The sequence below is a fragment of the Erythrolamprus reginae genome, chromosome 3 (genome assembly GCF_031021105.1).
Source record: "Erythrolamprus reginae isolate rEryReg1 chromosome 3, rEryReg1.hap1, whole genome shotgun sequence".
Classification (NCBI taxonomy): domain Eukaryota; kingdom Metazoa; phylum Chordata; class Lepidosauria; order Squamata; family Dipsadidae; genus Erythrolamprus; species Erythrolamprus reginae.
The window spans coordinates 35,605,226-35,619,293 of record NC_091952.1 but is presented as its reverse complement, the minus strand read 5'-3'; the positions used below and the strand labels follow the sequence as shown (position 1 = coordinate 35,619,293).

The 14,068-nt window shown below is 35.7% G+C and overlaps 1 protein-coding gene across 2 annotated transcripts in view; it reads right to left on the bottom strand.

The window, feature by feature from the left end:
- The window catches only part of PTPRT (protein tyrosine phosphatase receptor type T), a 678,043-nt gene that overhangs the window by 522,147 nt on the left and 141,828 nt on the right, over positions 1 to 14,068 (bottom strand). For both annotated transcript variants that reach the window (XM_070744761.1, XM_070744762.1), the window contains exon 3: positions 7,185 to 7,310. In XM_070744761.1, coding sequence (XP_070600862.1) covers positions 7,185 to 7,310 — 126 coding nt within the window. The remainder of the gene's footprint in view (positions 1 to 7,184; positions 7,311 to 14,068) is intronic.

The window sequence follows — 14,068 nt, the reverse complement described above, 5'->3', positions numbered from 1 at the left end:
TAATAATAGTAATAATAATAATAATAATAATAATAATAATAATAATAATAATAATAATAATCCCAAATATGCTTTTTCAAGCTTCACGCTTCTTGGGTGAGAAGCTAAACATCTTAAAAGAATAACCAGAAAGTCCAGTTGCTACTTGTAAAAGCATATTTTGGACAGCCACGGCCTGGATGACTGAGAATCTCCATAGACATTGAGGAAGTCAATCTTTCCAATTGTCTCTCTTTGTAACTAAAATTAAATTATCTCTGATGATGGCTTTACAAAGTAAATGCATCACTGAGGCAAACTTTGTGGATGGACTGTGTATCTGTCTACATGACAAGATTAGATTAGATTATTATTAGACTTGGAAGGGACCTGAAGCGGGAGTCCCTACACTATTTCAGACAAATAGAAACATAGAAACATAGAAGTCTGACGGCAGAAAAAGACCTCATGGCCCATCTAGTCTGCCCTTATACTATTTTCTGTATTTTATCTTAGGATGGATATATGTTTATCCCAGGCATGTTTAAATTCAGTTACTGTGGATTTATCTACCACGTCTGCTGGAAATTTGTTCCAAGGATCTACTACTCTTTCAGTAAAATAATATTTTCTCATGTTGCTTTTGATCTTTCCCCCAATTAACTTCAGATTGTGTCCCCTTGTTCTTGTGTTCACTTTCTTATTAAAAACACTTCCCTCCTGGACCTTATTTAACCCTTTAATATATTTAAATGTTTGGATCATGTCCCCCCTTTTCCTTCTGTCCTCCAGACTATACAGATTGAGTTCATTAAGTCTTTCCTGATACGTTTTATGCTTAAGACTTTCCACCATTCTTGTAGCCCGTCTTTGGACCCGTTCAAATGGCAGTCAATATTCCTTTGAAAGTCTCAAGTGTTGGAGCTCTCACAACCTCTGCAGGCAAGCTGTTCCATTGGGTGATCACCATTAGAAAATTCCTCCTTATTTCCAGGTTGAATCTCTCCTTGGTCAGCTTCAATCCATTATTCTTGACCCTCTTCTCTCTGAGGCAGCCCCTCAAGTATTGGAACACTGCTATTGTGTCACCCCCGGTCCTTCTCTTCACCAGACTGGCCATGCCACGTTCCTGCAACTGCTCTTCATATGTTTAAGTTTCCATATAATAGTATTATGAAGTTTGGACAAGCATTATAGAGATACACCATTCTCCAAGGCATCTCCATCAAATGATCTGAGAAGCTATAACTGTTAAATATCTGTCTGGATATAATTCTTCCCAGACACAATTTTATTTGAATAGTTATGGATGCTCAACAACTGCCTACCCCAGAACTTCACTGGAGGCCAATTATTACTATTACAATTACTACTACTATTATTATTGAACACACAGAATGAATAATAAAGCAAAGCTGTACCATGGAAAGTAGCATGACATTCAATACTTCAGCATAGCCTGCTTCTTTGCTTTTAATTTTCCATGGGCAAAAAGTTAAAAATGAAAGGATGTATCTGATCTCAATTTGTTTCAAATGCTGTGCTTTAAATAAGTATGATTTATCAATATTTAGTAGACTATTATTCACAGTCAAGTAAATACACTATTCCTCTGAGGCTAGGGGAAAAAATTGTATTATTTTTCAGTCTTGTGTTTAATACTAGAACTTTAGTTGCCAAGGTGCTCTTTCAACCTTCTTTCATGAATGAGGATCCTCTTATCAGCAATAATTCATTCCACTACAAAGGTCTAGCAATTGATCCTCCATCCAAGTGGCTAAGTCATTTCGATGTTCCCCCAGCCATGCAGCAGCTGCTTATAGATAAGTGAACCCCGCAAGCCGCCCAGCAGAATATCTAAAAAGACACACAAAGCATGCCATATTGGCTAGCAGGCAGGCAGATACATTTCTGAATTGACAATTAAAAGCAAGAAGAAAAAAGATTATTGGCAAGTACAGAATTTCTAAGGATTAACAATAAGAATCAAACTGAAGACAAGAAGAGTTTATTTGTGCTGGAAGACAAAATAGCATGCATTCTGGTTTACAGAGTTGAAACACAATGGGGGGAATTTTCATGGCTGGGAGCTACCCTTACCTTTCTTATATTTTTTTTTAGGGGAAACCAAGTCTGCGATGGATGAGGTGATGATCAAAGTGAATGTTGGAATTTCATGTCACATTTATTGGCAGGAACAGAATGTCCACACTATTGTTAGGGTTGAGGATTTTTTTTTCATTTAGTTTTCATTTATTAAACTGTAATAAATCTATTTTTTCATTTATGATATGACCTTTATGACTCATTCATCAAAGTGGAAGCAGACAAATAACTAATTTGAGGGATTTGTGCTCCTAATGCTTTGAGCTCTGCTTGAAACAGGTTGAAATTTTTAAGCTGTCCTTCTTTTGAGCAAATGTTTTTGCTATATCATCTTAAAGCAAAGGTGTACAATCTAATGTTCTGGAAATATCAACTGCTTTCTGTCTAAAACATTGTCTGAATCCCCTTGAGTCTCTCCAAAAGATTCCATTCAATTATATTTTTTTAGTAATACTGAAAATGAAATTATAAAAAAGTATACCTTGCAATTGTGTTAAGGTAAAAAAAAAGGTAAAGGATAAAGGTTTAAGCCTAATTCTAGATGATGGTAGTCATCCCCACTTCCTAGCTGAGGGAACCAGCATTGTCCAAAGATGTTTCCATGCACATAACATTGGAACTTTGTTATTTTCCCACAAAAGTTGTATTTATTTATCTACTTGCATTTACCAGTACTGTACATGCTTTCAAACTGCTAGTTTGGTGGGAGATGGGACAACAACAGGAGTTCACCTTGTCATGCAGTAGTTGAGCCTCCCCTTGGGAACATTCTTCCTACAGAGGTTTGGAGGTCTGGGACTAAGATGTTTAATATGTGAAGGGTCTTGTTTCCTGGTCATGCTAATATCTATGGATTACAGTATAGTAATTTTTGCCTACCGTGTGTATTTAATTCTTTTGTGTTTATTGTGTTTATAATTCTTTAATTGATTATATGATTGTTTTCCATCCAGAGTCATTTGCTTGTGTTGGGTAGTCATACAAATTAAATAAATAAATGAATTCCTCAAAAGCCACCACTGGTATCAACAAGATTCCTGGACAAAAAACCCACAAACTTATATACTATACCTATCCTAACCTTAACTGTACATTTTTGCAAATGTATCTTCAAATATATTGCTTCTCTCCCAAATATTAATTCTAATTCTCATTGAACTAGTCAATATGCTTTATGCTGTTTCACTACAGTTGTTCCCTGTTTGAATTATGCAAACATATGCAAAATGCTTGGATATACAAATGTATGTATGTTGGAATTTATTTTTTTGATACCAAGAATGATCATTACCATACAATTTGATTTTCATGAAAACTATCTTTGATTTTCACACACTTGAAAATATTTTCCATTATGTTACATTCAGGAAAATGATCATCCGATTTGGTTAGTACTGAGAAGATTAATTTGCCATCTCATAAAGAACTATAGCTATTGAGTGCAGGGCATGGCAAAGAGATAATTTTATGTAAATGAAAAGACACTTACTCTTCTGATTATAAGATATATGAGGATACAAGCCTCTTATCTATCTTGGACAAATCGTTGTTCTAATAATGAGAAAATAATGCCATTTGTTTGTGCATTTAGTAAAGATTGAGTACATTTTATACAACTATTGATAGTTATTATATGGATGGTTTTCTTTTTTTCTATTAATTTATTTTATTTTATTTATTTTTCACACTAAGTGTGTTTTATTCATCATAATATCTAGTTTTTTTCCTTGACTATACAGTATAGCTATTTTTCATGGTGATGCTATAGTTTGCCTTTCATTACTAAAAATAATTAAATAATACTGTTTCTAAAGTGACTTTCTTGTTTTCCAAGGTTATTAGTTCCTTAATAATAAAATTTGTTTTGGGAATTGTATTGAGAAATGACAATACTGTTTTCTAGACATTATGCAGATAATTACATTCATCATTAATCTTCTTTTATTCTGTCGGGTTTGCATAATGCAGCCGCAATCATAACCAATACACTTCAGTTATTGTACAAATATTTCAAGTACACTTTATAATATCCTAAATGATTAAAGTCAAATAATAAAATGTTTTTATTCAATACATACTTTACAATATAAAAGCAGCTTACATCTACCATTTAAGCAATTAAACAAAGAAAACAAAGAAAATAATCAAACAAAATAGGAATTAGCCATTCCAGAAAATTACTATCTTGGCATGGGAACTAAAGGGTCACTTATTCTGGTAACTTCAAAAAAGCAATTATAAAAGAGATAAACCCAAAGTTCAGGAAAGGCTTTGTATACCTAAAAGCACAGGAAGAAATTTTAAAATGAAACTGAAGGAAAGGAAATGGCTAATCACTCCTGTAAAAATAATACAGTACGCATATCACTGAATTATTTTGACAATATTAGGTTCCAATTATGCGATACACCACTACAATCACCTCAGTCAAAAGGCACTTGTGTATATTAAAGAAGAATATCTAACTTTCTGGAAATGAGAGTGAAGGTTTGTTCACTGAGTTTGTGGGATGGTTTTCAAATGCTTTGTTACTGGGCTAGGTACTTGGTGAAGATGTTACCTAGCTTGATAATTATTATTTATTATTTATTTATTCAATTTTTTATGCCACCCTTCTCCTTAGATTCAGGTGCATTACAACATGTTGGCAATAGCACTTTTTAACAGAGCCAGCATATTGCCCCCACAATTCAGGGCCTCATTTTACCCACATCGAAGGATGGAAGGCTGAGACAACCTTGAGCTGGTGATGAGATTTGAACCGCTGACCTGTAGATCTAACAGTCAGCTTTACTGGACTGCAGTCCTGCACTCTATCCACTGCACCACCTCGGCTCATTGATGAACCATTCAGGAATGAATCTTCACTCTCATCTTATACCTGAACTATCTACATTCACCATCATTGCACTTCTGGAGATGTTGGCATAGTTAGACCAAAGGCACAGAAAAGTTTGATCACCATTGGTACCAGCAGCAATTCTTTATTTTTGTTGTGGCTCATCGACTGCCAGCAGACATGGCAGTGGAGACAAATGTGTCAGAAGTGATGGAGGGGGTAACTCCATCTTAATGGGTTTAACTTCGAAGCCAGCAGAAGGCACTAAGGAGCAGGAGGTCTTAGAGCCAAATGCAAAGCAGGGCCCATCTACTCATGCTCAGGTGGAGAGAGCTGTTTTCAGGACCTGAGCTAAGCAAGGGGAGGAACAGCTGGGCCCTGTTCCAGATTGATTGATTGATTCATTGATTCATTGATTCATTGATTTATTGATTTATTGATTTATTGATTTATTGATTTATTGATTTATTGATTTATTGATTTATTGATTGATTTATTGATTCATTGATTCATTCATTCATTCATTCATTTATTAGATTTGTATGCCGCCCCTCTCCGTAGACTCGGAGATGCATGTATGCACAGAGAATGCAGAAAGGAGACCAATGCATGACTGAGAGTCAGCTATCCAGGAAAAGAAAAAGATGTTAACAAGCTCCTCCCTGGCTGGTATATAAGAATGAGGGGTATGGGAAGGATGATTGTTGGAGAAGAAGAAGAGTTCCTTTCAGCAGATTCCTAGCAAGGATTTCCTTGTCACTAACTAGGTTGCTCAGGACTCTCTGTGTTGGGATTGCAGTGCTAGTTGAGGCTCTCTGCAGGGAATTTAGAGACTGGTACGGCTTGAGAACCACCTAAGGATGTGCAACCTGGAGCTTTGTCACTGAATGCCATAAATTCCTGCCTTTCTAAATAAAAAGGGGTTCCTCCTCATGAGCAGGATGTTGAGTGGGGCTGATGAAAGCTGGCTCCAAACAATTTTATAAGGATGTATTCAGTTAAAACCTAGCTCAAGGAAAGTTTTAAATTATTAAATGAAAAGAAAGCAACTGGGATGTTTTTTGAAAAAGTAGATTGGTTACTTTAATTCTGATAATGACTTCATATATTTGGGCACGAGTCTACATGATGGAACAGAATGTCAACAATACTCCCCTCAAAAATCTTGCTTAATACAGTATGTTTTCAGCTATACTGCAATAAATGGCAAGATCATATTGTTAAGAATTAGTAGATATTTTTCCACTTAAAGATAATCCTGGATGATAGCCGATGGGGGAAATGAAAGTAGAATAAGTTTGCAGGCTACACTGAAACTATTTACAAATACAGTATAATGATAGGGTACTATTTGAAATAATGTTAATACAGAATCAACTCCAGTAAAAAGTGAGGTTTGATGAGCAATGAGCAGGCAGTAGAAAATTGATTCAGCAGAAAGATAAGGTCAAAAAAATTATAGGACAATTCCTGGAAGAGCTTTGGGTTACTGGTAACAAAAAGTCAAGATGACACACACTGAAATTAATTTAATTCTAGATACTATAAACTTAATAAATCATATAAATAATGAATAAAAACCGAACAAATATTAAAACAATTAAATTCTGGTTAAAGCAAACAAAAAAGGGGAAACTATTCAGTTTGACTTCACAAAAGCTTACCTTGAAGAAAAAAAATTCTGAACAGATAATAATATACCTCTCAAAAGAAAAGGGTCAATTCTTTGATACATTATTATTAAATTTTATCAAGCTTATCTCATTAACTTATCAAGCTTATGCAGAGGTGGAATGTTGCCAGAACAGCTAATTGCGTGCAGCTCCGCGGCTCTAGAACACGAGTGCAGGATCGAGTGCAATTGTGCTTCCTGCAACTGTGCAGATAAAAAAAATGCATACAGGGACACATTTGTGGGTGCGTTTCGGAGAGGTTTTTTGCTTGTCCACATGTGGGGAATAAAAAACCTCGCTGAATTATGCCCACAGGCACTTCCCTGCATGCGATTTTGGTACCTGCACAGGTGCAGGAAGCTTAATTGTGCTCGATCCCACACTCACGTACCACAGCTGAAGAGCTGCGCACAATTAAGTTTAAGTTTTATTAGATTTGTATGCCGCCCCTCTCCGAAGACTCGGGGCGGCATACAAATAATTAGTCATTCCGACAGCAGCCCACCTTTGAACTTATCTCATTTTATGACATTAGGGTTTCAAAAACATTTAAAAGCTTTTTTTCTTCCACTATGCTCTGTACTTACCAGTTGGGACAGCTGGATCCATTGTTGGTTTCTCCCAGGTATTAATCTGCTCCCAAGTAAATCCATTGGTCCCTAGTGCCACACTATAACCACAGTTACTGTAATGTTCATCAAACGAACAACCACCTACAGAGAAAAGAAATGAATAAATACTTCTGTCATAATTACTTCTATATCATCATGCTACTCCATTTAAATCACTGCCTGTTATAAAAACCCTGCAAGGTAAAATAAAATAAAACAAAATGAACGTCTACTGCATTAAATTCATGCAGTTGCCTTAAGAGAATGTAGCAAATATTTTTAGATTTTTAATGTTTATTTGAAACATACGGAATTGCCTTTTTAAAATTTTATATTTTTCTTCCTTAGATTACTTTTTAAGCCACGGTGTTAAATCTTTACAGTCCAGAGAGTGGTGTCATATGCCAAGCATTAACTTGAAGATTTGTGTTCATGTCTCAGTTAACTGTCCTCTAGGCATTGTGCAGTAAAACCTAATGTTCATAAATGATCCTGCACAGTGGAAGAAGACAGCTTCATCTTTGGATAAGCAGCACATTAAACTTTGACATTCTTCCATCACTTTCATTTTAGTTAGTAAACGTAAAGGATGTTACAAATATTCCAGTTGTATCTTTCTGTAGTTAATTATCATTCTTTTGTTGGCTTCTGATTTGCCATTACTATATGTAAGACCAGATGGGATTTTTTTAGCCAATCCTATTTTGCACAGTGACACAACAAACTTATGTAGCAAACCTGTAAGAAGACCTGAATGCAGTTGTGTTCCTCCATAATCAATTATCATAACAGTGGGAGGTGAGCCATTGTTGTCTACAGTGGTAGCTGAAAGACTCTGATAGCACCATTTCTGACTAATAATTTTTTATTAGAAGACATAGTCAGAATTGTAGGGAGTCAGGCAGCCTATAAATTTAGTAGATAAACAAGTTTGCATCATAAGGTACAGAACACTTCCTAAGATGCATGGCATACCACCTGATGAGGGATTTACATTGGGATGAGAAAAGGGGAATGGGGGGGGGGGGGGAGACAGGTTGGTTAGGTAGATGCATTTTGTATATGAAACATATTAGTTTATCAATAATTATGTGTAAGAAACCTTTTCCCCCCCTAAGATGTTTTGCGACAGCTTGAAACTTTGAGATACTGTATATATTCAGTTTCATGAGGTATTGTACTTCATGATTCTTGACAAATATATCTTTTGTTTTATGCACACTGAGAACATATGCACCAAAGACAAATTCCTTGTGTGTCCAATCACACGGCCAATAAAGAATTCTATTCTATTCTATTCTATTCTATTCCATTCCATTCCACTCTACTCTATTCTCTCATTCATTGGTATGGTTAAAGTCTCATTTTTCAAAAATGAACACTTTGAGATCCACAATTATTTGCAGGACAAGGTTTGCACAGAATAATGGACAAAGGTTTGTCATCAGAACTCAGAATCAGGATAAAGTAATATCCGACCATTTCAAGCATACTCTATTGCAGATCTTCCTTAACAGTGTTTTAAAAAATGAACTGCGTTGCCAGGAGATATAAGTCCTCCTTTCTTAATAAATAGGGGAAAGGCTTGGATACTATCAATTACTTCTGCAAGCTACCTTAGGGAAATCACTGGAATCTTTGCCTTTGTTGTATAAGCCTGCCTAATGTGTATAAGGAAAAAAAATAATAGAATGCATCCAAGCCACCATCCCAATTCCTTTCCTCCACTAAGAAATGAGTTTAATCACCTAACTTGGTAATTATAATATAATTTTCTCCCTCTTCCCAAAAGACGCTCAATATGAAACTCTTTTCATTCTGTATATTTCAGAAAATACATAGGGAAAAGTAGTATTGCCGAAAGAAACCACTGACTTGTTCTGCTATGCTCAATGCCAAGAAACAGGGCTGAATAGAGATGTGATTTGACCTCTTACTCCTTGCTGAGAGCCACATGTATGATCATACACAATGCAAGTAGCCTAGAGTGGCAGTCAATTGTTATTGGACAACAAAAGTGTGTCAACAGAAGGGCCCTTCAAGGTCTCCCTGTTAAGAATTCACCATCTGCTTTATTTTCTGTAAGAAAATAAAACCATACCTCAAACCTATGATGTATTCTCACAGTGATTCCTTGATGCACAATCCATTTCTTTCTCTATCTGGTGGAATAAAACTATTTCTGGCTGACATTTCAGGGAATTTAAAAGAAAAAAATAAAGCAAAATTGCTCATAGCTACTTTCCTCAAGTATTTTTGTGGCTTTTGAGGGAACATAATTATGCACTTTTGCAACATCTAGCGAAATTTTGAACACATGATTAATCAGAAACTCTGCACCAGAAACAGAGAAAACAACACCCTCAGAAAAGAGATAGGGCTGGCAATTAAGTTCCAGCTTTGTTTATCTTGCATGTGCCAACTTGAAATATTTTAAACAATGAAAACATTTTAATAAATAAAATAAATTTATGTACTTATTTATTTTAAAAAATTATATAGCTCCCAGCTCAGACACAAGGACTCATACAACATTAAACATTATAAATTCACAGTCAAAAATGCACAATTTAACTACAGAGAGAGAGAGACAGAGAGAGAGACAGAGAGACAGAGAGAAGAAGGGAGGCAGGGAGGGAAGAGAGAGGGAGAGAGGGAGAGACTTACTTGGGATGCACAACATGACCTGCTTTCCTGCTCCGGGTTGGGTAAATATAATTAGGGAGAGGCACTTTGTCAAATAATTCAAACCCTGTAAGCCTCTAAAGTTGATAACCAAGACTTTGGCACCTGGGGTCAAATCAGCAACCACTACAGCTTCCACAGAAGAAGTGACACATGTACAAATTTGTGCTTGCACAAAACCAGGTGAGCCACTGAATTTGGAACAAACGGGAGCTTCCAGATGCTCTTTAACAACTGCCCCATGTAGAGCACATTACAATAATCCAAATGGAGGGGGCTAAGAGGTGTTAAGGACATATCCAAATAAAGGGTGATTGTTGTTTATTTATTTTTTACTTCCAATGTTTAAATTTTTGGTATTTTTCTGACAATGGCACATCTCATTAGTGAAGACTAAGCTATATTTCTGAAACTGTCATCAAGTAGCATAAACACTCAGAAAAGACCTTTTTCTCTTTAGTCAAAAGGTGAACATTCTTTGTTCAGAAAATTATTACTAACTTTTGTATTGCTTTTCTGGCAATTACAGACAACTGCATTCACTATACCATGAAGAAGTCTGCAACCATATTGCAGCCATCATGAATATGAATCAGTTGCCAAGCATCCAAATTTTGATCAAGTGACCATGGGGATGTTGCAAGTTGCAAGTGCAAAAACGGTGATATGTCATTTTTTTCAGTAATGTTGTAACTTTGAAAAGTCACTAAATGAGCTGTTGCAAGTCAAGGACTACTTAAATATTCCTGTTTAAACCAACATACCTCTATCACCACCAAAATTATTCCTTACACATTTATCCATAAATGCATTAATAGAATAGAATAGAATTTTATTGGCCAAGTGTGATTGGACACACAAGAAATTTATCTTGGTGCATATGCTCTCAGAGTACATAAAATAAAATATACATTTGTCAAGAATCATGTGGTACAACACGTAATGATTGTCATAGGGGTCAAATAGCAATGAAGAAGCAATATTAATAAAAATCTTAGGATATACGCAACAAGTTACAGTCATACAGTCAACATGGGAGGAAATGGGTGATAGGAATGATGAGAAAAACTAGTAGAATAGAAGTGCAGATTTAGTAGAAAGTCTGACAGTGTTGAGGGAATTATTTGTTAGTAGAGTGATGGCTTTCGGGAAAAAACTGTTCTTGTGTCTAGTTGTCTTGCTGTGCAGTGCTCTGTAGCGACGTTTTGAGGGTAGGAGTTGAAACAATTTGTGTCCAGGATGTGAGGGGTCAGTAAATATTTTACCCACCCTCTTTTTGACGTCGCAGTATACAGGTCCTCAATGGAAGGCAGGTTGGCAGCATAGTTTTTTCTGCAACCCAAGTGATATGTATATCAGTAGTGATGGGGCGAACTGAACCCGCACAATTCGGGCTCCGTAACGAATTTTGCGGTGTTCGGTATGTCGAACACAAACCCAAAATTTTTCAAAGTTCGGACAAAGTTCGGGGTCATGTTCGGCGTTCGGAGCTTTGACATCATCGGCTGGTTGCTAAGGACACCAAGGTGATCACTTCCTGGATTCCATGGAATCCTCTGTTATCCAATTCTAGTCCTACTGTCTTAGGTCTCTGTTACATTTTATTTTGTGCTTATATAAATCACCAACCCAGATCTAGCCAGCATGGCCAGTGATGGAACTACTTTCCACGGCTAGGGAAGTACTTCAGCAGCATTATTTGAGGAATGGGTATAGCTCTCATAGAACATAGGATCATAATGCTGGAAGAGACCTTGGCATTCTTCTAATACAGAGGTCTTCAAACTTGAGATTTTAAGACTTATGGACTTCAATTCCCAGAATTCTGGGAGTTGAAGTCCAGAAATCTTAAAGTTGCCATGTTTGGGGGACCCCTGTAAATCTAATACATCCTCTGCTCTAGAAAAGAGATACCATCTTAGTCAATGGTTTTCCAGTCTAATTTGAGTATCTACAATGATGGTGCACTCACAACTCCTAGTACACCATTTGTCTATTTTTTTCTTTATAATTCTACAAAAAATCAATTTTGGGGAAGTGTTCTGTTAATAATAGGTCATTGTTATTACTTGTTACAACATATCCTGATACAGTTTCTGGATTTATTTTGACATCAGCTGTGTCTTTTATTTTACACCAAGAACTCCATTGTTCTAATAATTTTAACCAAGACAAGAAACAACGACATCTGGTCTCCCAAGAGGCAAGGAAAATGAACAACTTATCTCTAAGAATTAAAAGAAAAACTTTAAAGCTCGCAGGCCCATTGCAAGTTCACGATAATCACTTATCTTGAGACAAAAACTGGAATAACCTTCTACATTGCAGGCAAGTATCAATGTTATCACTTCTTTAAAATATCTTAATTAATTTTGAACGGACCTATTACCAGTTATTGAGGCTTGCCCCTGCATTTAATGTAAACTGGTCTAGCATAAATTGAGTGCTTCCTTTGAATATATAATTGAATTTGCAGAACTGTGTGCTGGGGGTACACAGATATGATAAAAACAACCTCACACCAGTACATCTACTTCAATAATTAAAATAATGGAAGTGCACATGTCAATTAGCTTTTGATTTATTTATTTTAACAGATTCAATTACTGGATTTTTGTCTTTTTTTTTATGTAAAGTCATCCAATCTCAAAAACTCATAGACTAAAATAATTTTAAACTGAAGGATAAATTAATGGCATTTAGACTTATATAGCATTTAGACTTGTAGTGTTCATAATGTTTTTACAGCCCTCTCTAAGTGTTTACAGAATCAGCATATTGCCCTCAACAATCTGGGTCCTCATTTTATCCACCTTGGAAGAATGGAAGGCTGAGTCAACTTTCACGCGGTGGTGAGAGTTGAACTGCTGAATTACAGCTAGCAGTTAGCTGATTAAAAAATGATTTAAAAATATGCATCTAGAAAACAAATGTAACAGCAATTATTAACAACAAACAGTTTCTCCTGCTTCAATAGAAATAAGACAATGCTGTTTGCAGTCCTGTTTTTTGTACTGTACATAACACTGGAATTTTAATGGCTCACCTTGTTTGTTGGGATCTACTTTCCCAAACACATTCATGAGACTATTCTATTAGAAGCTAGGCGCCCCGAGTCTTTGGAGAGGGGTGGGTATATAATCCAATTAATAATAAGTAAGTAAGTAAGTAAGTAAGTAAGTAAGTAAGTAAGTAAGTAAGTAAGTAAGTAAGTAAGTAAGTAAGTAAGTAAATCAATAAATCAAGCAAGCAGCTAATACTACAATTCTGGAACCTTTGTGGGGCAATGTCCAGAACCTACGATGGATGGTGATGATTGCTGGAGCTTATTTTAATTGATCAGGTGGGTTTCAAAAATCATATTTTGAGGAGTCCTTGGTGCTGTCTGAGCTTGGTTGTTTTCTTGCAGATGTTTTATTACCCAGATTAGGTAACATTATCAAGATTAGCAATGGTGATGGATGGTATCTAGCTTGGTTAATGAAATGTCTCTAAGAAAACAACCAAGCTCAGAGAACATCATGGATCCCTCATTACAATCCTAAGCTACAATATTTTCTTTTATTGAATAATATTTTTTTCCAAAGTACAGTGAAAGTTCATCTTGATACAGTCTAATGGCCATGCATTGTGGAATGTTTGAAGAATTTCAACTAAAATGGAAGGCGTCTTTATTCATATTAGCTTATTACAGGAAAAAGAAACAGATTTATAATGCTTTAAGATGGACAGACCTATAATCAAGGACCAATTATATTCAGACATAAGCAATACATCACTCATATTTTTTGAGAAAATGTACCTCTGCCACATGCCATTTTTGTAACAGTTTCTCTCCACTATGAATCCTTCTTCCTAAATATCCTAAACTAATGGTGAATAAAAGTTTGACAAGATAGAAATGAGTAAAAGGCATATATTAAACCAAGATTTGACAACCTGTTGCCTTAAAGACATAAGCAATTAAATAAATCTTTCTTTTGCGGCCCCCCAAGCTCCCTTCAGCTACAACTGCCAAAAACCATTGGTGTGCTTTCTCTCATTTTGACGAAGAAATGACACATCAAATATAATATATGTTAAGCCATAAATATATATTATGCCTTAAATTGTTAAGCGTGGTAGACCAAATGAAATCGCCTTTCACCAAGACTATGTGACACAATTACCACATT